The sequence below is a fragment of the Oryctolagus cuniculus genome, chromosome 5 (genome assembly GCF_051225735.1).
Source record: "Oryctolagus cuniculus isolate XC-2025 breed Fujian yellow rabbit chromosome 5, ASM5122573v1, whole genome shotgun sequence".
In the NCBI taxonomy this organism is placed as follows: Eukaryota; Metazoa; Chordata; class Mammalia; order Lagomorpha; family Leporidae; genus Oryctolagus; species Oryctolagus cuniculus.
The window spans coordinates 32,096,682-32,123,969 of NC_142871.1; the positions used below are offsets into that span (position 1 = coordinate 32,096,682).

General features: G+C 39.9%; 1 protein-coding gene across 3 annotated transcripts in view; it reads left to right on the forward strand.

Annotated features, from left to right (window-relative positions):
* Positions 1 to 27,288, forward strand: part of MAP3K5 (mitogen-activated protein kinase kinase kinase 5) — a 247,380-nt gene that overhangs the window by 142,000 nt on the left and 78,092 nt on the right. For all 3 annotated transcript variants that reach the window (XM_070073521.2, XM_051854304.3, XM_070073520.2), the window contains exons 9-14: positions 789 to 948; positions 3,756 to 3,909; positions 10,595 to 10,702; positions 21,072 to 21,121; positions 23,941 to 24,036; positions 27,046 to 27,127. In XM_070073521.2, the coding sequence (XP_069929622.2) occupies positions 789 to 948; positions 3,756 to 3,909; positions 10,595 to 10,702; positions 21,072 to 21,121; positions 23,941 to 24,036; positions 27,046 to 27,127 (650 nt within the window). The remainder of the gene's footprint in view (positions 1 to 788; positions 949 to 3,755; positions 3,910 to 10,594; positions 10,703 to 21,071; positions 21,122 to 23,940; positions 24,037 to 27,045; positions 27,128 to 27,288) is intronic.

Here is a 27,288-nt window from a genome sequence, read left to right on the forward strand (position 1 = left end):
CATCAAAGCTCATTCCCAGAACAGATACACGTGTATGAAAAAATAGTCAACCTCAGTGGCAAAAAGGGCTGTGTGCCTTTTTTCTCTCCATCATCTTGGTAAAGATGAGTGGAGTTGATAGTACTTGTAACTGGAAATGGTGTGGGAACGAAGTCATTGTCAGATGCTTCTAGTGAGAACAGATATGGATTCAGCATTTATGTGTCAACAAATTGGTGTATCTTCTATCCCCCATAAATATATATTTAGGACCTCAGTACAAGGAAATAATTGAACAAGTGCCCGAAGCTGTTGTACATGAATGTTCATGGTAATAAAAAGTGACCATCCATCTACATTTGTGTAAATATAACACAGCACCTCTATATACTATAACACTATTTGCCAGCCAAAACACATATTTTGTCCAAATGCTGAACAACAGGATGTCATGCTTGTGTGACAAATTTATACAAAGGCTAAAGGCAAACATCATAGAATTAAACTATGGGATGTAAGAATAAAGCTGAAATTTTATTTTAAAACTATTTCTGAGATTTTACTGTTAAACATTTTCATACATAGAAGTTCTATGCTGATGTATATCAGACATTTGCCTTGGTTCTCACATTAAAGGGTAATTTTCACTTTCTTCTGTGTAGCTTTTCTGATTAGTCTTTTTTGCAATGAACTTGACCCATTTTAATAATCAGCAACTTCACAAAGCTATTCTAATCTTGCTTTTTGGTGAACAGTTAGCTTGCCTGTCTGTGGTGTGTTCTGACATTCTACTTCTGATCTCCTTCTAGGGGTGAAGATAAGTAGCCTTCTCGGTAAAAAAGGAAACTTGGAAAATCTCCAGAGCTACTGGGAAGTTGGATTTTTTCTAGGGGCCAGTGTCCTGGCCAACGACCACATGCGAGTCATTCAAGCATCAGAAAAGCTTTTTAAACTGAAGACACCAGCATGGTAATCATACGCTCCTACATGTTTATGCAATATGTTTACTGAGTAATCTCATGTTCACATATTAATTGAAGTGCCAATTAGGTGATTTTATGTGTTTATGGAATAAAATGTAGAATTCAGAGGGGAGTGTGAGATTCATGAAGGTGAGGTGTTGAATGTAGGGATGGATGACTTTGGATGTAGGAGATACTACCTGGTCACTTATTTAGCCCTGCTCCTCTTCCACATTAGCCAATCCACTGGTCTCAGTTGGACAAGGTTCCACAAATCATAGAGAGACCACCCATTCTACACTTGGCAGGTCTGATTGAGCTTTGGGAATTGAGACCATGTTTCCATCTCTTCTTCTTGGGCCTCTGCTCTCAATGCATTCACTTTGTGTCTTTTCTGGTGTAGTCTCAGTTTGGGAATTCTCATTCTTGATTTTCATTTCTTGATATTAGAGTTTGACTGACACATCTGCATGTTTCCTAGATATGTGTTTGCTAATTTCAGATTGTTCTTGGAAGGCACTCAAGTCTCATTGCTATCTATTGGCATTGGAGAGATGAAAAATTCCATCTGCATGTAGGACCCTTTTGAAAAACAATGCTAACTTTATTTTTGCATCAGTTATAGTGATGACCACTTGCTGGAATGGCTTTGAAGGGTCTGCCTTCCAGAGCAGCTCAGGGCCTGCCACTGGCCACATACAGGAACCACTTGAGGAAATGGCTGCCATGTTAAGGCACCCATGGCTTCCTAAATGATTTCCTCCATTCAGGTTTTCTTCCTGATGTCACTCCCACAGTGAACTTTCTAAAGTGCGTGCCTGGAGATCAGATGTTTAGCCTAGTGGTTAAGATGCCTGTGTCCCATATCAGTGTACTCAGGTTCAATTCTTGGCTCCAGCTCCTGACTCCAGCTCCCTGCTAATGCACACCCTAGGAGGCAGCAGTGATGGCTTAAGTAATTGCCACCTCTGTGGGAGTCCTGGGTTGAGTTCCTGGCTCCCACCTTTGACCCGACCCAATTCTGGCCATTGTGGGCATTTGAGGAATGAACCAGCAGACGGGAGTGCGCTCACTCTGTCTCTGTTTCTCTCTTTCCCTTTCTCTCTGTCTCTCAAAAACAAAACAAAAATAAAAACTGTAGAATTTTAAATGCATGCCTGACCTTCCTGCTACATTGAAATCTCACATCCATGAGATAAAGTTATCTCTATAGCTTGTCAAAGAAGGTTTGCTCAGAGTCATTCCAACCTCAGCTCTTGTCATACCTGGGGTTTACACTCTTCTCTCTTCATACTGGACTTGCAATTTGTGGATTCATGTGTTTGTGTCTTGGCACCTACTGAGCGTGCCTCTTCCAGTGCTCTAACCCACTTGTGGAACACACATGAGTCGTGTCTGGTCTTGAAGCAGACCCTGACCTAAAGCCTTCCTTATACCTAAGTCCATACTCCCATGTACCCATAGCTGTTGTGTTATGCCTCTATTGATGTTGATTGCATAATTTTTAAAGTTTTATATCCATTTTATATAATACATGAGCTGAATTGCTTCAGAGCAAAATAAAATCTTATTATGGGTGTATTTATTTGTTTTCAAATGAATGTGAATTTCTTCTTTTAACATGTATTTGAGAGGCCAAGACAAGAGAAAGAAACAGAAAGAGCGAGAGCTGCCACCTGCTGGTTCTCTCCTCAAATGCCTGCAACAGGCCCTACGCTGAGACAGTGCTGGGACATGGGAACACAATCTGTGTCTCCCATGTGAGTGGCAGGAACCCAGTCACTCAAGGTGTCACTGCTGGCTCCCAGGGTTTGCATTAACAGAAAGCTGGAATCAGGAGCAGAGCAGACTCCAGCCCAGGCCCTCCAATATGGCCCGTGGGCATCTCAAGCAGTGCCTTAACCACTAGGCTCAGTGCCCATCCCAGGTAGTCTATTTAGGAACGCTTCCTCAAGGAATCATACCAGGGAACTTGAAAAAGTTTGTGGCAAAATGGAATCAAAATAAGTTGGCTTTTGTGCAGGAATGTTTTGAATGTTATGTGTAGTTTTATCATGATATGTATTTTTCCATAGACTTTTTGAAGACTCCTGCTATTTAAAAACAAATTTACCACTGCTTGAATTTTAAAACTCGTTATTTCAAGTAGATGTGTTGCCCCAGACCAAGTTACTTACACACTTTAAAGTTCCATTTTCTCATGTCTGAAATGGGGAAGAGGGGCTGGCGTGGTACAGCAGGTTAAGTCTCCTTCTCTCCTCTGGTATCCTGTATAAGAGTGAGTCCTGGCTACTTCATTTCCCATCCAGCTCTCTGCTAATGTGCCTGGGAATGCAATGGGTGGTTGTCCAAGTACTTGGACTCCTGCCACCCACGTCGAAGACTTGGATGGAGTTTCAGGATCCTGGCTTCAACCTGGCCCAGCTCCAACCGTTGTGTCCATTTGGGGAGTGGACCACTGAATGAAAGTCAGTCTCTCTCCCTCTCTCCCTCTCTCCCTCTCTCCCTCTCTCCCTCTCTCCCTCTCTCCCTCTCTCCCTCTCTCCCTCTCTCCCTCTCTCCCTCTCTCCCTCTCCTTCCCTCCCTCCTTCTCTTTCTCTCTAACTGTGCCTTTCAAACAAATAAATAAAATGGGGTATAAAACGGTCGATTTCATTGAATTTTTGTGAGATTTAAATGGGCTATCATGTCAAAACATGAATGTATAATTATTAATGCAGTATATAAGTTACAGTACAGAATGAAACTGGGATATGTTGGAACAGGAGGTTCTAAACTTATCTGTTGTATGGTTTTATATCTTTCCATTCTTAGGTACCTCAAGTCTATTGTAGAGACAATTTTGATATATAAGCATTTTGTGAAACTGACCACAGAGCAGCCTGTGGCCAAGCAAGAGCTCGTGGACTTTTGGATGGATTTCTTGGTGGAGGCCACAAAAACAGATGTTACTGTTGTTAGGTTTCCAGTGAGTACTCTTTGAAATTTTAGTGCATTTCATGTTGTTTTGATTGGAAGAACATCTCGCTCTGAGCTCGGAGCAGGATGAGCATCCTGGTCTCCGTGCCCTGAGGCTGTCGTCATCTGGTTAATACGTCGTTTTCCTGCGAATTGGTGTTCTGCAACTTACTTTTAAAAATAACTTCTTCAAAATCAGAGGAAAGGGATGCATTCTTATGTTTTGGCCATGGAATGCAAGTGGTTCCTTTTGATAAGGGATTCTGTGTGCTTTCCCAGGCAATGAAAAGGTGGTCTCTTGGTTAGCTTTAGTAAGTCATTTCTTCAAACCAGACGGATGGATTTTTTTTGACTTATTCATTTTTGAAAGGCAGAATTACAGAGAGGCAGAGTCAGAGAGAGAGAGAGAGGTCTTCCATCCTCTGGTTCACTCCTCAAATGGCCGCAACGGCTGGAGCTGCACCAATCCAAAGCGAGGAGCCTGGAGCTTTTTCCGGGTCTCCTACACGGGTACAGGGGCCCAAGCACTTAAGCTATCTTTCACTGCTTTCCCAGGCCATTGCAGAGAGCTGAGTTGGAAGTGCAGCAGCTGGGACTTGAATCAGTACCCATACTGAGATGCCAGCACTGCAGACAGTGGCTTTACCTGCTGTGCCACAGTGCCGGCCCCTGGATGGATGCTTTTACCAATACTGCATTGTCACTGGCTGTGTCTTCAGTGTCATTACCATCCCATAGTAAAGAGTGTTGGGCTCACCTGTGTTGCTGAACTGTCTGTCCCATTCATTACCCATGTACTTCAGAGGTACATACAGCATCTCCATCACTGCTCAGGGTGCTGTAGACCATGGGAAATGACGACTTGTTCCTGATCTGCAACTCTTGTGGACTCTTCTCTAGTGAAATATCTGCATGTGTACTTCAAGAAGTTTACAGAAAAATGGAGTAAAAAGACATTCATTTTGAGGCAATTAATTTTGAAATCCATGCTTAGTTTTTTCATGACACACATTTTCCATGGGCTTTTTGAAGACCCCTCCTTCTAGATGTATGTTTACATGTAGAGCACAAACACACATTTTTTTTTTTTTTTTTTGACAGGCAGTGTGGACAGTGAGAGAGAGAGACAGACAGAGAGAAAGGTCTTCCTTTACCATTGGTTCACCCTCCAATGGCCTCTGTGGTCGGCGTGCTGCGGCCGGCGCACTGTGCTGATCTGAAGCCAGGAGCCAGGTGCTTCTCCTAGTCTCCCATGCGGGTGCAGGGCCCAAGCACTTGGGCCATCCTCCACTGCACTCCCAGGCCATAGCAGAGAGCTGGCCTGGAAGAGGGGCAACCGGGACAGAATCCAGCACCCTGACCAGGACTAGAACCCCGTGTGCCGGCGTCCCAAGGCGGAGGATTAGCCTATTGAGCCACGGTGCTAGCCCACACATTTTAAAAATATAGTGCCCATCCTCTCAGCTGATGCCACTCCCATCTAGATAGTTCTCAGACTACCATCCAAAGTAGTATGGCTTTTGTGTCCAATTCAAGAATTAGTGGCAATTCACTGTGTGTTACAAATGTCTTACTACGTGAAAGCGATGCCACAAAGCTCTCTTGCTTGAGCTGTCTCATCTTGATCTTCTGTATTCAGAGGTGGTGACAATTCTCAATTCTTTTTGAAAAGTCTTGATTTCTAGCTCTTGTTGATAGGATCATGCGCCTCATTTAATTCAATCCCTTGCTGGCATGAACATGCTTTGCTCTGGCTTCCAGATGAAGCCGTGAGCACAGCAGGATCCTTAATTGAAAAGCCTTTGAAACTAAAACACTTCAGTTTGTTTTCTAGCCCAGATAACATGGTAGCCTAGGAAAATACTTACTTAGCAGTGAGCTGGCAGCCTGCCGCTAGCTGGTGTGCTGAGTAGCAATAAATGTGATGGTGAGGGAAGAGAGCACACAACTCAAGTAGTTAATTGACTGTTGACTTAATGAACTAGAAAACTGCCAAGACAAGAAACTATTTATATTCACCACTTTGAACTAATTTAAGTTAGTTTGATATGCATTTGTATTTCATAATATAGATAAGTGAATGTAAAAATGTAATTAGCAAATATTAAGTAAGAAGTTCAGGAGACTGTAGATATAATCTGCAGGTTTCCTAAAGGAACATAAAATTGCCTTCGATTCAGCCAGCTGCCAGTCAAATAGATTTGGGAAAAAAGAATCTATTGGTGCCAGCCACAGGCCGATGTTTTTCTTGTCATGATTCCCTAAACAATATAATATAAAAGTCTTTTACGTAGCAACAACATTGTGCTTTCTGTGTATAGTATAACTAATCTACAGATGATTTAATGTATGTTGGAGGCTGTGCTTAGGCTGTGTGTAAATGCTGCACCATTTCACATGAGGAACGTGAACATCTATAGATTCAGTTACCTGAGGCTGGGGTTTAGACCCAATCCCATGCAGATACTGAGGGGCGACTCTCTTGACCAATTTGATTTTGTTCAGTAAAAACATCATAAACATGCCAAATAGGAAGTGACTAGATAGGGAGAAAATATTTAATACAAAAGCTGCAAAAATGCTCAATTTGCCTAATACCTAAAAAATGCTTCCAAATAAATAAGAAAAAACTAACAAGGAAACAGGAAAAAGAAAAATAGGCAGGTCATAAGAAAATGCAAATTAAGACACTCTTTTTTTCTTTTCTTTTTTTTTTTTTTTTTGCCTGCTGAATTTAAAGAATTAAAATGTTTTAGAACAGTAGGCAAATATTTGAGGACATGAGCCTTTTCAGAGAATGCTGGGGGCAGAGGAATTGCTGGATATTGTGGAGTATGATCTAGATCTATGGAGGTGGAATGCTAGGATTGTAAAAGGGATTGTGGAGACTTCAGCTTTATTGGCAGCTCTTCATTTCTTTTTAACAAGTTTTAAAGCAAATAAGAACATTTGCACTTTGTTTTCTGCTGGTAGTAGACACACAGAAGTGTTTGCTACACATCTTGCAAACATACCTATTGTTTCTTTTTTCTTTCAGCAGTCCATTTCCTTCTTTGATCTAGTGACTTACTTGAGGACAATCTTTTTTATGAAAAGACTGTAAAATGCAGTGTTTTCCTACTTTCTAAATAGTACTCCAATGTTAGAATTCATAACTTGTACTCCAGATTGCTTTCCCATGATTGGTATTAAACTGTGCAAATTGTGCAGTTTTCTAGCTCTTCTTGAGTTTTTTCTGTTGATTTCAGAAAACAGAAGTATCCCAAAAAGTTCTGAGTTCAATGGAAATTTGCCTGAGGGTCAGCTACTTGAATATGCTTTTGTGTTTACATGTATGATCAAGCAATGCAGAAGCCGTGAAGAAATTGCTTTTACAAATAATGAAGCCAATAAGGGGAATTTTTAAAATGTCAGTATAGACAATATTGTAGGAAAAAAACAAAGTTTATTTGGGTAATACATTGTGACTACTTCAGGAATTTTCCATCCGTTCTCCATGACATGGAGAATTGTGGGTTTCTGGTACCTGTGGTACTGTCAGTCACTGTAAATCATCATGTCCTTAGAAGGGCATCTCCTGCATCTCACTCTGCAGTAGGTCTCGATTAGGAAGATAGCATTAGCCTTCCTTTCAAGTGGATCTGACTAACAGCCAGGATGGCTTATATTAGAAAATATTTAAGTTAATTGCTTCTGGTCATACCACCATATTCCTTCTTATTCCTCCAAGTAAATAACTGTGACCTTGGGCAAAGGAGTATTGAAAGTATATTTGGGGGCTGGCGCAGGTTAATGCCTTGGCATCCCATGTGGGCGCCGGATTGAGACCCAGCTGCTCCACTCTGATCCAGCTCTCTGCTGTGGCCTGGGGAAGCAGTACAAGATGGCCCAAGTCTTTGGGCCCCTGCACCTGTGTGGGAGACCTGGAAGAAGCTCCTGGCTCCTGGCTTCGGATCAGCACAGCTCTGGCTGTTGCGGTCAATTGGGGAGTGAACCATAAGATGGAAGATCTCTTTCTTTCTGCCTCTCCCCTCTCTCTGTGTAACTCTGACTTTCAAATAAATAAATAAATAAATCTTTAAAAAAAGTGTATTTGGGAAATTATTTGAATGATTTCATTGTTTATTATTATTGAGTTTGATTTATTCTTTTCCTGTATTTCTCTTCTTGGTGTATTTTCTTTTTACCTCACATTGAAAAGTTTGCAGACCACTTACCCATTATCATCTAGTTCTAGAAAGAGGAAGAGAAAGAGTGTATTGCTTTCAAAGATTCTATGGGATCTTAGACATGTAGCTCTAGACATATCTGCTTTTTATGGTTCAGAGACCTGGCTGTCCTACTTCCTGCTTTGATACATGAAATTAGCAGTTGGTTGTAATGCTAATGAATGGAAAAGACTAAGACTAAATGCAAGATTCTGTATGCTCCTAAGTGAATTGTGACTAACTTCTTGGCATTGTCATATTGCCTCCTTTTCTTCACCTTTTCTCAGCCCTTCTGTGACCTCTATAATATGTGCTACAAATACCTCACATTTTGTCATTTCAGGAGCAGATCAGAGCTCAATAAGCACACCAAGCATTAGATAATAGTAATTGTAACCTGTGCCAAGTTAGTGACACATGGTTCAGAGTTTATCTATTAGAAATACTTGAGACAACAAAAAAGAGATCATTTAACAAGAGAAGAATTCATTTAGTACTGGGCCTTTCTAGTGTAAAATAGCATGTCCACATTGTTGGGGGGATAAGGTAGACAATGGGACTTCAAAATTAAAAGATAAGTTTATTTTGGTGCAAAAAAAAATCTAATCCATGAATGGCTTTTTCATAATATGCATTTTCTATGAACTTTTGGAAAAGCCTTTCATGCTCTTATTTGTCAGTGAGGATATTTGCTTAATGTTTTGGGAAACCTACCTTTTACTACCTATTATTTGTTTTAATTTCACAAGCTCTGGGATACTCAGATTTGCTAGAACCATCTCCACAGCATTTAGATTTGAAACTGGTTGCTAGTACTAGTTAGCACCATTTCACTCTCCTTCTCTTGGAAATTGGGCCTTGGTTCACCTGTTGACAAGATTCCAGAGTCAGAATAGGTCCGTGGTAGGCTCTCACTGTGTGTTTGTGATATGAGGGTACTTCAGAAATTCTGTGGAAAATAGAATGGAAACAGAGGTTGATTTTGGTTCCAAAAACTTTTGAAATTCATGTATAGTTTTTTCATAATGTTCATTTTTCATGAACTTTTTGAAGATTCCTTATATGTATGGATTTCAAAATTTTTGCACCAAAATCAACTTATTTCAGTTACATTTTCCGTGAACATTTTGATGTAACCTCATCTGCCTTATTTTTCATCACTAAAGCCTGAATTGTTTGAGCCTTAAAGTTTTTATACTCAGAGAGTAAAAGAAATCTTGTTTGTCTGGACCCCTTCTTCTAATTCTCTGTACTTTACCACACATAAATGTATAATTGTGATAAATTTAAACTAAGAGAAACACATTGGGTTTGCGGTGTGGCCAGGAGTCAGTTTTCTGACCAAATTCTTGTGCCTTCTTCCTTACATTTTAATGCATTGTGTATCTGCAATTCCTTGTTGATAGAACCTTCTGAAGGATTTTCCCTCTACTTTTATTTGGAAATGCATTTGATTCAAAATTAGTTCTGAAGGCAATTTTCTTAAATTTTAAGCAGTGGAACTTAGCAAGTATTGTTCCAGTTTCCCTGATACTGAAGTATTGGCTTTCTTTCTTTTTCTTAAATCATTCTTACTGAAGTCTGCATAGAAAATGTGGATTAGGCAGGTGCCTTTAAGTACCTGTACAAATACATAATAATTACAGTTCCTTTGAAATCAGGACCTGTGTGGTATTTTAATGCTATTCTTTTCTGATGTGAGATGTTAGTAATAATAGGATATCTCATGCAGGCTGGTCTTTGATGGAAATTGTCAACTCACTTATCAGGTACCCCTCAGATATCTCCAAAATAGGAGCAAATTTTTATTCTTTTTTTCTCACACAAGGCTAAATATATCACTATTGAAGATGCCTGTTTTATCTTAAACGTCATGCAAAAATATTTTTATTTTTCGTACAGCTATGTCTGCTTCTCTGTTATATATATTTATATATATACACACATATAAATATAAAAGACTTTTATATATAAAATAATAACCCAAATCATTTCCAAATCAACTTGCATGGGTGCTAAAACCATACTGTATACTACATTTTTATGATAACGTGTGACACTAGAAACCTAAAATATATTTCTATATATGGAATCTTTCCTGTGCTCAGAATTACTTGTTTCACCACGATTCTGCCTTCTTTTGATACATTTATATTTATAGAAATAACTCATGTCCTACATGATAAAATATAGGCTTTCAAAAAGTCTCATTAGAAGATCCCCTGGGGGGATAGCTGAACCAGTATATGGACTTCAAAAATTTATTCCCAATTCCATTAGTGATATAGAATGATGCATTATTGGACCATATGATAATTGTATAATACCATGAGATGCTCAAAGAACTAATAAGCATGACAGTAATTGCAAGTTCAAGTGGTTTAAGCAGAACCTCCTCTGATCAACTTGCTCTGGGTCTTTATAGCAGCTCTGAGTGGTTCAAATCTAAAGTCACTGACATCAGTTTCTTTGCCTTATCTTTTCAAGGTATTAATATTAGAACCAACCAAAATCTACCAGCCTTCTTATTTGTCTATCAACAATGAAGTCGAAGAAAAAACAATATCTATCTGGCATGTACTTCCTGATGACAAGGTAAATTGTGCGGTTATTAGCAAGAGCATTAGTAATGAAGGACTTGACACTCTTCTAGTATGTAAATACTCCAGCAAATGTCCATGTAGTTGAGAAGAAAGTGCTTGACTATGTATTTATCTTGGCATAAATCCATTCTATAATAGAAACTGTGTTACTTTTGAGTTAACAATTTCATTAACAAAATACGATTGAACTATTTGGATTTTTATGCTGGATGTTGTGACTACCCAAAATGTACTCAGAAGATTTGTTTTGTAAGTTTATGCTGTAAATTATGCACCAAAGAACTAATACTTAAGATGTATGATGTATATGATGTATATCTTAATTGTAGAAAGCCTATCAAAATAATGCCACTTCTAGTCATACACATTATAATAATCATTACATCTAGTTGTTTGGTTATCTAAATAGCTGCTCAAGCTTAGATTAGCCACTGACTCATTGTAACACGCAGAAAATAAGGTAGGCTATACTACCATTTTTATTTAAAAGGATCTTTTTTTTTAAATTTAGTCAAAAATGGAAAAGGACAGATAGGCTACAGACAGAGAGACAGTGAGAAGAAGAGTGAGCGAGCAAGAGATTCACTACCCAAATGCACACAATGGCCAGGACTGAGCAGTGGCTGAAGCTGGGAGACTCAATCCAGATCTCCAGTGCAGGTGGCAGGAACCCAACCAATTGAGCCATGACTAGGGAATCAGGAGCTGGAACCAAGTATCAAACCCAGGTATTCCAGTGCAAGCTGTGGGAATCTTACTTAACCTGTGTCTTAACTATTAGGCTAAATGGCCCCCAGAAGGATCTTAAACACTCACTTCTGCTTAGACAAGTCATGTGGATAAACCTTTCCACTTGTATATTTCATAAGTTTTAATGCCTATGCAAATAATCTTACCATTTTTAAATAATAAAAACTTTTCAAGCCTGACCAATCCACAGAATAGACAACAGAAATTAGAGAAGTCTTGTGAAAAAGTAGTTCATTTTTTTTGGTAATTGTTTTCCAAAATGCCTGTATAATTTTCCTTAAACATCATTCACTCTCCATTCCCTGAACAAAATACATTGAGTACTTAATCTGTGTTAGACATGACCAGGTGTTATGTTAGACAGCAGGAAAAGAGTTGTATGTGAAATAAGCAAAATTCCTGTCCCTCTTGATGCTTACCTTGTGCTGAGAGGGGCAGTACGTCGGCAAGCAAAACATGCAGTTAGATTCAGTAGTGATAAGGGGAAAATAAAACCAGAGATGGAATCAGCAACTTTGGGGTTGCAGTTTTTAAAAATGTGAACTTTGAGTAGTTCAGATCCTGTTGCTATCCTTGGGCAACTTGACGTTTCCAAGCTGTGGTGTCTTCATCTGTAAAATGGAATCATAATAATAATGCCCACCCCAAAGCTTGTGAAAATATTTTACAGACTTACCATTAGCAGCATTAAAGAGATTCAACAGAAAGAAAAAATGAAAAAGGAAAGCTTGTGAAGATGAAATGAAATAATGTAGGTAAATATTTCACAGAGCCTGGCTTATAATAAATGTTCAATGTATTATATATATTATGACACCAGTAGCAGTAACAGTAATACAGGCCTATATCACAAAGTTCATGCAAAAGTTCAGTTAAAAGATAAGTTTATTTTGCTGCAAAAATTTTGAAATCCTTACATATGCAGGGTCTTCAAAAAGTTCGTGAAGATGCCTATTATGAAAAAACTTTCAAGATTTTTAGCAACAAAGTAAACCTATGTTTGAATTCCATTTTCCCACGAACAATTAAGTGACTTGTAAAAATCACTGCAAAATTCATATTACCTAACCCTAACTCTGAAACTCCAGAATGTAACCTTGCTTCATTGTTTAAATCACGTGAGAGTGATCATTTGAGCATCAGTAGTGTTCTGTTGGGACACATATCGGGCTGTATGTCAGAACCACCTGTGGTACGCTGGGCCCCAACACCCACTGGGTTGGAATCTTAATACTCAGTGATGCTTGGCCATGCCCATCTAAATGAAGATCGCTGTATGATTCTGATGTGTGGCCACAGTTGTTGGGAACAAAATTTATAGGGGATATAGGCATGGTAAATTATTGAATTGTGGTAGCTGAAAATAGAACCACTGTGTCTTTGACATTATGACTAAGTCAGCTCCTAAGAATGATGCTTTTCAAAGTGTTGGTTCCAGCAACACCAGCAGTAGAGTCAGTCAGGGAGCGAAAAGAGTCTCATCTATGGTTTGAGAAAGATTTGGCTCCTGAGCTCATGCCTGTATTTAGACCCCAAAGGCGTAATAGTACTGAGGAGGTGGAAACTTAATCCACTTATGGTGTTTAGGAGGTGGGCCTTGTGAGGGCTCCTTAGGGCATTACAGGGGTGCCTTTGGAAGGTAGTTCCCACAAGAGGGTTGGTTCTAAAAGCCAAGTTGGTTCCAACTGTTCTCTCAGCCTCCTGGCATGCCATGCCATCCCTTCTGTATGTTCTACCACTGTCAGCCTCTTCAGAAGCCAAAATAACTTAGGTGCTTGATGTGGGTCTGTGAAGTCACAGTAGTACCGTGAGCCAAAATCAGCTTCTTTGCTTCCTAAGAGGTTTGTGTCAGGCATTTTGTTACAGTAATGAAAAGCAGACCGATCCACCACGGTAGAAAGTCCAGCAGGAAAATAAGCACATTTTGTGTATAATCTAGCAACAGGAATGTCCTGAGCTTTGATGGGGCTGAGTCAGCTGGAGCAGACCCCAGACCTTTATCAGAGTGGCAGGAAGTCATCTGTCCCATTGCCATCACTTCTAGAAAGGCGGTGTCTTAGGCTGGAATGAAAAGATGGATGCTGAGCAGCACGCTGAATGCATTTTTATTTATAAGTTGTTATATGTTAGGATAAAGTTGCTCATATTATTTACTAACAATGTTTAAAGAGGCATGCTAAATTTGGTAACATTAAACTGCAGATAATCATGGAGAAACAATCCATTCTCAATTGCAAATCTGCGTAGTAGCATTGAGGAATATTTGGTAGCATATTTCCTAAGTGTGATCTTTTTGAGATCCCAGTTTGTTTCTGTTTTTAAGATTTATTTATTTATTTATTTGAAAGGGAGAATTAGAAGGAGGGAGAGTTAGAGAGAGAGAGAGAGATCTTCCATCGCTGGTTCACTCCCCAAATGGCTGCAATGACTGGAGCTGGGTCAGTCCAAAGCCAGGAACCAGGAGCTTCTTTCAGGTCTCCCTCATGAGTACAGGGGCCCAAATACTTGGGCCATCTTCCACTGCTTTTCCAGGCACATTAGTGAGGACCTGGATCAGAAGTGGACCAGCCAGGACTAACTAGCACCCATGTGGAATGCCACAGCACTAGCCCTAGAGCTCAACTTCTAGAACACGGTCCTTGCCAATGCTTTCACAGGACAGTTGTGCACTAAGTGCATCAGAATCTTAGAGACCCTACTGAAAATAAGTTGTGGAAACTAAGGATCTGTAACCAGCAAGCCCCCAACTACACATGCAAATTGTTGGCTACTATGAACAGTCAGAAATTTGATTCTTTTTCATTATTAGTAGTATGAATTATATGTATAAATACTTGGAAAAATCACTTATAGTACTGATTTGTTCATAACAAAGTTTCCGTGATAATGGCCTTTTATGACAGACTTTCAGCCAAGACAACTTTCCCTCTTACTCACTGTCATGGTGATGGGACAGAGGAAAGGCTGAATGAAAGAAGTCATCTACCCAGCCACATTTCTAATATGTAAGTTAGAGACCTCTCCCAGAGCATCATGCTACACCTGATGAAAGCATAGTGGAGATAATATAGAGCAAACTGTGAGTTCTGGGGACCTTGAGACTCTGCTGGTTTGTGGCAAGGACTGTGTGGGATGTTGGCCAGTGCAGTTGAGCAAGGAGGAAGAGCAGCAAGACATCAAATCCATAGAGAAGGCTTCAGAAGGAAAGTGGAAGCTCAGCTTTAACTCTGGGTAGGACTCCAAGAGATAACGGGACAAAGCAGATAACCGAAGGCGGGACTCTAACAAACACACCAAAGTAGAAGTTAGTGAGGGATGTTCAGACGCCATGAGGTGCCTGACTTGATTCACAAGGAGGTGCTGTAGAACTGTAGAGCCCTATGTGAGGTAGGAAGCAGAAATTAGACATGTGTTGGTAGGAAATAGGGCATCCCTAAAGCTTCTTCCTGTACTCTGAGAGCCAGCATGAAGGCAGAACGAGGTAGGAGTTAAGAACACGGGCTCTGTGTCAAACTGCACATGTGTGAAGGCTGGTGTTGTCTTGCCTCCCTTGTGACCTGGGCAGTCCACTTCAACCCCTCATGCTTTAGTCTCCGTACATGTAAAGTAAGAATAATGGCACCTCATAGGGTTGTTGTGAATAGTAAGTGAGACAATCAATGCAAAGCATTTAGCATAGTGCTAAATGGCATGGAACAAGTGCTTAGTGATGGTGGTTGTTATAAGATTTATCTGGCCCTGGCATCAGAGTTCAGAAGTCCTGAACTCTGAAGGGCCATAGGAGAACTGAGGAGACCTCACACTGGGGGTAATGTGATTGTGACCACAAGAGATCATTTGGAAAGAAAAATGAATGACCTATTCCCTAAGTAAGAATAGGAAACAAAAGGGAAGAATATGCATAAGGTGGCTAAAACTTTTTAAAGATTTAATTCTTTATTTGAAAAGGCAAAGTGAGAGAGTGAGCAATCTCCTTCCTCTGGGTCACTCCCAAAGTGGTCCCAACAGCCAGAAGGTGACTCAGGGTAACACTGGAAGGGCAGTTGGAAGGAAAACTGAAGTTGTAGAGAGATCATAAATTTTGCTAAGGGCTTGATTAGTTGGAACTGATGGCATGACTTTAATTGAAATTGTCCTGTGACAAATTTGAGAATAACTAATGTTACTACTTTATGCTATTAATGCTGCTTGAAAGTGCAGCACTTATTTTCATTGTTCTCAAGCACATGCACACACACACACTTTCTCACAAGTAATCATGCAACTAAAACTACAGAAACTAAGAGAAGTTAGGAGACACGAACATGAAGGAGAGCGCAAGATTGGGAGAGGAGATTTTCAGAGCCTTGATTGGAAAGAACAAGGTTATCCAAGGACACTTGGAAACCAAATGGGGCTGAAGGAATTAGCGATTAGCAAGGCCCCGAGATTGAGCTGAGAGCCAGGAGAACTTGGAAGACAGAACAGAAAGCAAGCCAGAGACATTTGGAAAATGAGTACTATTTCCAAGTAGTTGTTATTGACTTCTCCTTCCTGGAGGTTCTTCATTTAATAAAGTGAGCCTTGTATTAATTCTCTTATGTTTTGAGACAATTATGGAGCAAGTTTTTTATTAGGCTAAAAAAATACATGTATTAGGATATAAATGAGTGCATTCCGAAGGCTTGAATTGTCAGGTTTCCACTTTGACCCTGAGAGTCACATTTGCATTGTCCCTGTCTATAACCTCTAATGATAAAAATTCTCCTTGCTCAAACATTTAAGCTTGCTAAACAACCTTTTCCATATGGAATTTATGTTACTTTTTCAGCAAACACTCCTCCTATCCATAGTGTATTCATCACCACTGCCATTTTCTCTGTGTTTAAAATAAAAGTGATAAAATTTGGAAGGATGGCAATAAACATAAGAAAACTTTATTATTGCCATGTTAATTTAAAATGACTATAAGACTATAATTAGGTAACAGATAACAATCAGTTAAACAAGTTTTCTGTTAAACAGCAAATGAGTTGTATTTGTAATAGAATGTTTCAAATTTTTTTAAAAATTTTTATTTGAAAGTCAAAAATACACACACACACACACAGAGAGAGAGAGAGAGAGAGAAATCTATCAATTTTCCATCCACTAGTTCACTCCCCAAATGGTTGCCGTGGCAAGGGCTGGGCCAGGCCAAAGCCAAGAACCTGGAGCTGCTTCCAAATTTCCCATGTGGGTGCAGGGACCTAAGCACTTGGGCCATCTTCTAATGCTTTCCCAGGTGCATTAGCAGGGAGCTGGATCAGAAGTGGAACAGCCAGTACTTCAACCAGTGCCTGTATAGGATGCTTGCACTATAGGTGGGGGCTTGGCATTCTATGCCACAGCACCCGCCCCAGATTTTTTCTTCTAAACGTAGAACATAGAATATTGCTTTTCATCGATCATAGTTATCTCTTTCCTCACTCCCTCTCTCAGTATTTTCACCCAGATGTGTGGAATAAACAATTCTGTGAAAGAGAAAATATACTGCAATTTTCAAAACTTTACTCACATTTTGTGTCAGTACCCATTTCCCCAGGACTCCTGGGGAGCTACTTTACATTCAGGGGCAGAATTAATTGAAATCCCAGGGGCCGACTCTGTGGTATAGCAGGTAAAGCTGCTGCCTGAAGTGCTGGCATCCCATATGGGCGCTGGTTCGAGTCCCGGCTGCTCCACTTCTGATCCAGCTCTCTGCTATGGCCTGGGAGAGCAGTGGAAGATGGCTCAAGTCCTTGGGCCCCTGCACCCACGTGGGAGACCTGGAAGAAGCTCCTGGCTCCTGGCTTTGGGTTGGCACAGCTCCAGCCGTTGCGGTCATCTGGGGAGTGAACCAGTGGATAGAAGACCTCCCCTCCCCACCCTACCCCTGTCTCTTCTTGTCTCTCTGTGTAACACTGACTTTCAAGTAAATAAATACATCTTTTAAAAAAAAAACCCAGTCTCATCTTAATAATTTCTGCCTTTGTTAGATGGATGGTTCCTGTTTAAGGTAAGTTTGAGCTTGGAGAAAGTCTGCTTGTTGTGCAGTGAATGAAAGAACTAGACATTGAGGAAGAGAGAAGCTAGGTTTCATGGAGGTTATTTAGACTTCCCCTGTCTTACAGTGCTGTGGCTTAGCTCTGGCTCCTGCAGGCAAGGCAGCTGGTGGCGTTGGCCCAGGGGATACTAGGCTGGCTCCCCTCCCTCACTCCGGCTGCAGCCAGTGGCCACTCACAGAAAGCCCGGGATGTGTATGAGAAGTCTGGATTAGGATGGTTTGATGCTCTCCACTGAGGATGCTTTCAGCATAAAGCTCCCAACTGAAAGCAGCTTAAATCATGGGAATTGCAAGTTCGTAGTTCAAGAAAATTCAAGGTAGGGACATCCTGAGGGTGACTTCAGCATTACAGTTCTGAGTTGGCTAGTTTTGGATTTCCTCTCGTGGTCTTAAATGGCTGTTCCAAGCATCATCTCAGTACCCCAGGGAGAGGGTCAGGCACCTTCTGTTGTACTAGTGTGTCATGTGACCATGTCTAAACAAATCACCAGCCAGGGAAGTGACCTCACCATGGCCAGGTTAGACTAATCAGTTTCACATCTTTACATTGCCACATGAATCTGAACAAAATTCATTTTCTGGTTTGCAAAGGAAAAGGAAGGAGTGGCTGTCGCCGAGGGAACCGGAGGTGCATGCTGCAGTGTGATTCCTACCACCTTACTCAGTACTAAGTCCCATATCCCATTCTGGCCCTAATGGGGGTATCCGATCTGCAGCACTCGGTTCCTAGAAATGCTGTTTGTGCTAGTAAAAGTAGGTTGAGCCTTGATGTGAGGCCTGCTGGGCGAACTCCCATTCCAGCCCTTCCTCTAAACTGGCCTTTTCCCCTGATTCCCAGACAGGTCCCTGGAGCCTTGCAACTTACCTTGGTTTTGTAACTCACCAGCGCCTCTGTGTGGTGAACCCCACTAGCAAGGCAGGTAGGCCCAAGGCCTTCCCATTTCAATCCCTCCATCTCAAGTAAACAGAACAGACCCCGGCAGCACTGGCAAGCTTTCAGGGATCTAGCCTTCTGGAAGTACTCTCCTTCTTCCCTACAAAGGAGCCCCATCAGTCTGAGCAGTCTCCCCTCAGCTGTGCCCAGGAGGGAGGAAGACTGATCAGCCGGTTTTGCACCTTGCTCTGCCTGCTCTGCATTCAGCCCCTCTCTGCTGACCCTGGGCATGGCCTTGACAAGCAGCTCACTGTATGCAAGTAGTGGACAGGTTAAAGCAGCAGTTCTTGGTCACATCTGTATTTAGAAGTTCACTTGAAGCCCACTGAATTTAAAAGCAACTTGGCAGATTACCAGCTGAGGCTTCCAGCTGCTATTTCTTTTTTTTAACTTCTATTTAATGAATATAAATTTCCAAAGTACAGCTTATGGATTACAATGGCTTCCCCCCCCCCCATACCTTCCCTCCCACCCGCAACCCTCCCCTTTCCCACTCCCTCTCCCCTTCCATTCACATCAAGATTCATTTTCATTTCTCTTATATACAGAAGATCAGTTTAGTATATATTAAGTAAAGATTTCAACAGTTTGCACCCGCATAGAAACACAAAGTGAAAAATACTGTTTCAGTACTAGTTATAGCATTAAATCACAATGTACAGCACATTAAGGACAGAGATCCTACATGAGGAGTAAGTGCACAGTGACTCCTGTTGTTGACTTAACAATTTGACATTCTTGTTTATGGCATCAGTAATCTCCCTAGGCTCCAGTCATGAGTCGCCAAGGCTATGGAAGCCTTTTGAGTTCACCGACTCTGATCATATTTAGACAAGGTCATAGTCAAAGTGGAAGTTCTCTCCTCCCTTCAGAAAAAGGTACCTCCTTTGATGACCCGTTCTTTCCACTGGGATCTCACTTGCAGAGATCTTTCATTTAGGTCATTTTTTTTTTTTTTTTTTTTTTTTTTTTTGACAGAGTGTCTTAGGGCATTCAGATCCAGCTGGAAAGCCAGCTGCTATTTCAGTCTCCTCTGGGAAGTCGCTTTAGGAGAGCCACCTTCCATGTGTACCTTTCTGTGGTGTTTGCTTGCTTTCACTCCCTGCACTTAATGTGCACCAGAGTTTGCTCTGTATTAAATCACATCCCCATGACCTGGCAGATAGGCGTTGAGACAGTTTTTTGACTATGGTGGGCTTAAGAGGATCTATTTTTATTTTAAGTTTGCAAGGGCTAACAGTGAATGGCTGTGGTAAGAATTGTGGCTTTTTGAATTGCTTTGGCCAAGAAGACAATTCTGGGGTGCCTTGGAGTCACAAGGTTATGATACCATTTCCCTAGCTGAGCCAAGGCCTCAGCTACTGGCAGCGGCTGGATGGAGCTTGTTTTCCTGGTTGTTTTACAGTTTTAAAATTGAATTTCACTGTGAGTTTGTTTCTGTACAGTACTTGCCAAATTTAGACACATGTAACAATTATTTTAGACACATGTAACAATTATGATCTTTCTGTAAAAATATTTGTGCTATTAATTTTATGGACTTGTCTGACATTTTTATAGGAAATAAGAGCCACCATGTAATTTACCTAATTTAGGAACATGCAAACTTGATAATATTTTTAACTTAGCTTTAGGGATAAACTCAAGAAATGAATTCTGACTTTGTTTTTCATCTTGCCCCTATAAGTCACCCATGTTTATCATATGTAAGCAGATTTTTTTGTGTAACTTTATTAGCATGATGAATTTTGCATAAATTAAGTAGCAAAGCCTTGTAGCTATGATGAACACTATACACATGTAAACACATTATATGCATGTGAACACAATACAAATGGGAACATACGATACACATGTGAACACACGTACATACTCTGTGAATTTCTGAAGTAATATAACCACCAGTTTAACTGGAAAGTTTGGAAAGTGAACCCAGAAATTATTGTCTTTAAACCCATACAAGTTTTATTCAATTTACTAATATTTTGATTTCTCAGACAAGAACTATTGTTCAACTATTATAATTGAGTTACCTTGATCACTGTGTTGTTTATCTTAAAAATCAATGCACAACAATATTGACTAAAAATTTTTAGAATTCAGTGAGATGGAATGAGTGTTTGGCCTAACGGTTAAGATGCCTGTTAAGGTGCTTGCAACCTGTATTGGAGTGCCTGAGTTCAAGTCCCAGCTCCAGTCCTGATCCCGTCTTCCTATTCATGCACACTCTGGGAGGCAGGCATTGATGGCTCAAGTAGCTGGGTCCCTGCCAGTCATGTGGGAGACCTGGACTGAGTTCCTGGTCTCAATTAGAATGGCAGACACGGGGCTGGGACTGAGAGACAGAGCCTCTTAGATAAATAAATTAAAATGGAAGAATTTAATGAGATCTTCACCTAAGCTGTTTTGGAAGCTGTTTTATTGAAGTACAGAAATTATTATGTAAACACCCTTTGACTTCAGAATGAATTGGAGTTTCCATCAGATAATTTGTTCATGAAGAATTATACTGTAGGAAAAAAAAGACTCTGTAAATTATTAAGAAGCAATAAAACCAGATTTTATTGTTACGTTATTTTCTTTTGACTGACTCAGTATTCTGTGTTGTTGCAGAAAGGCATTCACGAGTGGAACTTCAGTGCTGCTTCTGTCAGGGGAGTGAGGTACGTCCCTTGGTACATTTTGTCTATTTAGAAGACAGTTTTTCTGGTATATGCATGACCTGGATGAGACTTCCAGTTGTGGTTTTAAAAGGGAACAGATTTCAAGAATTCTTTCATTGGTAGATATGCCCAGCATTTCTTCAGTCTCAAAACTGACTCCATGGTGAGAAGATTTGCAACAAGTTGTCCACTGTCGGCTGAACTGACTCTATGCAAAATATAGTGAGTAGGAGATGAACATGAACTTCAGACCAGAATCAAGATATAGATAGAAGGGAGCGATGTGGGAGTCCTTTCCAGCTGACTGAGCTGTTGGTCTTTGTTATAGGATGGCTTTCTCTCCTTTTGATACATCGGGAGCTACTCTTTTCCTTAAATAAATATAAGGCACACATGTTATCTCCCGTATTGTGTCCTATACTAATTCTATGAGATTGTATGGCATCTGTTTTTTAAAATGTTTCCTATGGTCACTGTTGATGGAGTATTCTTGAGGTCACAGTGGCATAATTCAGTTCAATTTAATTTTGATATTGTTTTCTACCAATGGATCAGAAAATATCATTTCTTGGAATGTGAAAATATGATTATTTTTTACAATCAGAAGTCACTGGTTAAGTGTTGAAATATTTGTTTTGTAGAAGCTTGTGCTAAACCAACTCTAAAATTTCAAGACAAATTAATTGTATTTACTAATGTTTGTCCCCACCTAATAGGAGTGAGAAACAGCAGACTTAGGCAAAGCAGTTAGGCAATATCCTATATCCCTTCTAGAATAGTAATAGTTAGTTTTGTTAGGGCACAAACTGGTAGAACAGTCTGAGTCACCAGTAATTAAAACTTGCCTAGTAAAAGCAACCTGTTACCTCCTGAATGATTGGAACAGAAACAAGCAAGATTATAGACTGACTCATTTGATATCTTGCCAATCAATACCATCTCAAATAATGCTTTACTCGCTCAATATTTAATTTTTAAAACCAGTCATTAGCAAAAACTCATTATCTATTGCTGCAGTTTTAAGCATTATATTTAGGAAATTACAGCATTGTAAATTTCACTTTATCAGGTCTATTTTTTTTTAACTTTTATTTAATGAATATACGTTTCCAAAGTACGAATAATGGATTAGATCAGGTCTATTTTCCAGTGAACTAATTCTCTTTAAATAGGCATGGCGGCCCTACATGACAGTTACGATCTGTGTGATATTCATGGAATGCCTCCACCTTGCCACTGTGTTTATGTGGGGAAACTTGTGCTTTAGTCTGTGGCTTCAAGGAGAGTTAACTTTTCCTGGCTTCCTCCACTGTAAAGAGGAGATGACAGATTAATGGAAGAACATCCAACTGGGTCATCCATTTGTCTTGCATCACTGCAGAATGAGCTCAGCTCCAGTGAATGGGCATTTATTGAGCACTAGCTGTTTGTCAAGTGTTGAGTCCTTTTCTTCTTCAGGCACAAAAAATGACTAAATCATGAACTTCAGTCTTGAAGAACTCACAGTCCAGTAGGGAGGAGATTGGACATTTAACATGGAGTGGCAACAAATGACGATCATCCTGTGAGATGAGATGAACCATGATAAAGTACAGAGCACACAAGTACAAGAGGAAATCACTCTGTTTAGGGCAGAAGTAGAACAGGCAAGGTCTAGGCAGGGCCTTAAAGGATCAGAATTTATTTTGAAAGTAGAAAGTGATGTGCATTTTAAATGGAAGGAACAACTGGTACAAAGGCATAAAATAAGAATTGGCAAACTTTGGACACAGGTCAAATCTGCCCTACTTCCTGTTCTTGTAAAGTTTTTTAAAAAAAGATTTATTTACTTATTTGAAAGGTAGAGTTTTACAGGGAGAGGGAGAGAGATCTTCCATCTACTGGTTCACTCCCCAAATAACCACAGCAACCAAAGCTAGGCCAATTGGAAGCCAGGAGCTTCTTCCAGGTCTTCCATGTGGGTATTGGGGCCCAAGGACTTGGCCATCTTCCAGTACTTTCCAAGGCACATTAGCAGAGAGCTGGGAAGTGTAGCAGCCGGGACCCAAACCAACACCCATATGAGATGCTGGCATTGCAGGCCATGGCTTTGCTTGCCATGCCACAACGCTGGCCCTGTAGGTAAAGTTTCATTGGAATACAGCTTGTTCATATATTTATGCATTTATCTAAAGCTGCTTTCATGTTCCTCTGGCAGAATTGAGTAGTTGGGCCTGCAAACGAAAACTATTTTAACTGTTTGGCTTGATAAAGAAAATGTTTGCCAACCTCTAGCATAAAAGAACATGGTGGAACTGGTCTACTCAAAATTCTCCCATGTTGCTATAAAGTAAGACATTTGCTAAATTGAAACTAAGTACTCTTCCACATTTGTTCACTTCTCTAAAATCACTTCAGCTAATGAGGTGCTCTTACTGCCTCCACAAATTGCCTTCCTAGCTTCAGGAACACTGCTGTTGTACAGATCCCAGAAGAACAGCCTTACTAAAGGCCGTCAGCCAGTCCGTACTGATGCTTTTCTTGCCATCTTACAGATTAATGCTGCAGTAGGCAACATAGCTCTTCCATGCTCAGTGAAGAGACATGTAGATTACATGTGCTTATGACTTTCCAGGCAGCCCTCCTCTGCAGCTAAGTGTAGGAGGACAATTCTCAGAACAGTAAGTAGTTTTAGTATTGTTGTACAGGGAAAGTCACTTATTTATAACTTTTTGTTGTAAACAATATTGACATCATCACTGAGATTTGTTCTAAAGATATTACTGATCCAAGGAAGTATTGCTATTTCCCTGAATAATGCTTTTGTTTGTTTGTTTTAGTATTTCTAAATTTGAAGAACGATGCTGCTTTCTGTATGTGCTTCACAATTCTGATGATTTCCAAATCTATTTCTGTACAGAGCTTCACTGTAAAAAGTACGTATAAGTCATTATGTGTGAAAACACTGTTCTTACTTGACCATTATTTTCAGGGAATGTGTGGACATGTAACTTCTATAAAAATTTATGGCTATGTGATGGTTACACAAATATTTGGGCTAACATAGTTATGTGATATGGTATGAAATCAGAGAATTTTGGGGGGTTCTCTAATAAATCACTTTTTTCTTCATCATAATTTATTTTCTCACAAATAAAACATTGACCAAGACTTACTAGCTAATTAATTATTAAATGTTTAAATATTTAAAGTGTTCACATTAAATATTAAGAAAATTATGAAAATATTTTTTCTAGAAGTGTCTTGAATAATTCAAGCGTTGTCTTAGAACAGTGACTCTTACCTCTACCTCATAATCGAATCACCTGGTGAGCTTGAACAGCATACCTGGGCCTCATCCCTCACTAGTAGTATTGAACTTTGATAGGGAATTAAGAGCTAGTGATCTGAGGCACACCAATAGAGTAGATAATCCAGAAATGCACGAAGTGCATTGAGTGTTTGTATTAATAACCTCCCTAGGTATGTTTTTCTTGGGCCCATCATTAAATACTTTGGATTCCCTTAGAACTCAGTGATTGGGAGGAGCTGAAGAAGCAAGTAAGAACTTAAAAGCCAAAGTGTAGGTGGAACTTCACATTTTGCTGATGCTTGTTCTTACTGAATTTAGTCATTATCTGACTCCAGTATAAATGACTGATAGGCTAGCTACAGGCTGTCATCATTCATTCTTATCCATGTTGCCAAAAAATGTGTCTGTTTAATCCCCAAGTCTTGGCTTATCTTGGTTTTATCTTTTTTAAAAAAAAAAAAATGTGTGGTAGAAATTAAGAATTAACAGCTTCTGGTTGCTCTAATTTTTTACATAAATTCTCAAGTTTTGTGATTTGTTTCTATGATAATTATAGCTAACATAATATATATGATAATTATAGCTAAGATTTATGGAGTGCTTATTCTAGATCTAATATCTATTTTGTTCTGCAAAGAAACCTTACTGAATAGGTAGGTTTAATATCTTCATTGAGAAGAATTCAAAAAAAAGAATCTTAGAGAATTTAGCCTAAAATCATGTGGGTAGTAAGTGCATAAAGTCTGAGATTTCGGCCACACACACATGACTCCAGAATCCAAGGTCCTAGAAATTGCACTGGGCTCCAGTGTTTTGTTCTGCCTGGAGATGTTTCTGTAGACCATTTCTGCATTAGTGGTTGAAGTTAGCCTTCACCCCAGATCTTAGAGCATGTCTTTGAAGCCATTTATTTATATTTTTTACTCATTTCACCTTCCTCTTCCTCTTGATTGGACTTGCTTTTGTCTGTAACACATCATGACATTCAGTCTTCTTCATCAGAGCATCCTGTTTCTCCAGTCAAGCTTAGGAAATAGTTTTTCTTGTCATTGACCTCCAAGAAATATGTAAAGGGAAAAGAAGAATGGGGAAGTAGACCTGATATATAAACCACATACATAGACTCCAGACTCCACTGTCATGTCCCCAGGGACCGTAAGAGTTTCTGAACCTGAAAGACAATGAGCATTTGTTGGATGGATATATGAGTTAAGTACGAAATAGAAAAAACGTTCTGAGTTGTGTGAGATGAACTCCTCTTGTCATACCATGAGCTGCGCTGCACTTGGGATGACACTGCACAATGTGAGATTATCAGCCCTTGTTTGTAGGTTACTTTCTGTCTGTGAACCACCAGCATCCCCTCTGAATTAACTACATACAGGGGCTGGGGGTAAATCTGCTTCTCATTATAATGATTTTGCTTGGCTCTGAAGTGGTCTCCAGAAAAGAAAAAAAAAAAAACTTTCCAAGAAGAGTTCCTGAAGAAAAATGTTTATTTTGTCACCAAAAGAGAGGTAGCTAGCTTTGCCTAGTCATATCAGTATCTTAGAGATTGGGTTATTCATGTGTTTCACAGATATGTATTGTATCATAGGCAGAAGATTTAGGAACTGAGATCAAATCTGACAGTGATCACCGTATCAGATATTCTTAGATATATTATTCCAGAATATAGATGTTTTTGTTATGTGTTTAATAATATTAACAGCATTAAAATAATACTAGGTAATATTTAGTGACTGTACTATACTAATAAGCACATTGTGTTGTTATCTTCACAACAACATATGAGCTAGTTACTTGTATATTCCCTATTTATAATTAAGAGTCAGAATGCTGGAGAGGTTTGCCCAAGATCACATTCTTAACATTTAAGTTACCCTGTCTAGCCTTATTGTTCTAATTCTATTACATCACTGTTGTTTGAGTAAAGCATTAGGTTGGAATTTTCTAGAATATCCTGTGACCTGTGTTTTCTTTCTTGAAAAATGACTTTTTTGCACTGATCCCTGATAGTTTGCTTATTACATTATTTGAGAGACTTTCTCTCAATTTTTGCTCTGCAGTGACCTTGGGGAGTATTTGCTTATACAGATGGTCTGCACCTAACTGGTTCAACTTATGATTTTTTGACTTTACAATGGTGCAAAAGTGATACACGGTCAGTGGCAGCCCTGCTTTGAATTTTGAGTCATGGTCTTTTCCTGTGCTGGCAATGTGTGCTGTGACCCTCTCTTGTAATACTGGGCAGTAGCCAAGAGCACAGCTGCCCGTCAGCTACAGTCATGAGCATAAATAACCAGCAGTCTACAGTGTGCTATGTTGCCAGCATTTTTGGGATACAGGGATTCAATAAACTATATGAAATACCCAACACTTTGTCACAAATCAGACTTAGTGCTAGATGATTTTGCCCAACAATAGGGTAATGTCAGTGTTCTGAGCCCATTCATGATAAGCGAGGCTAAGCTATGGTATTCGGTTGGGATAGGTGTATTTAATGCATTTTCAGCTTTATGTTTTCAGCTTGAGATGGGTTTTTCTGGACATGACTCCATTGTGAGTCAGGAAGCATGTGTATTTAGTACTTCATGTGTTCTGAATGCCCACCTGCCAACTTTCGTTGTAGGTTTTTTGAAATGGTGAACACCATCACTGAGGAGAAGGGGAGAGGTGCAGAGGAAGGGGACTGTGAAGGTGACTCTCTGGAGGTAATGACTTCTGTTAACACTGTTTCTGTGCAAATGGTTTTGTCATTTACTAGTTAAAGCCTAGCCCAGGGAAGGGGTGGTTGGATTCATAGGGTTGGAGGGCTTAGCCAGAGTCTGTAAGTTTTTCCTTCATGTTTCAAGCAACTTTCTGGAATCCCTTT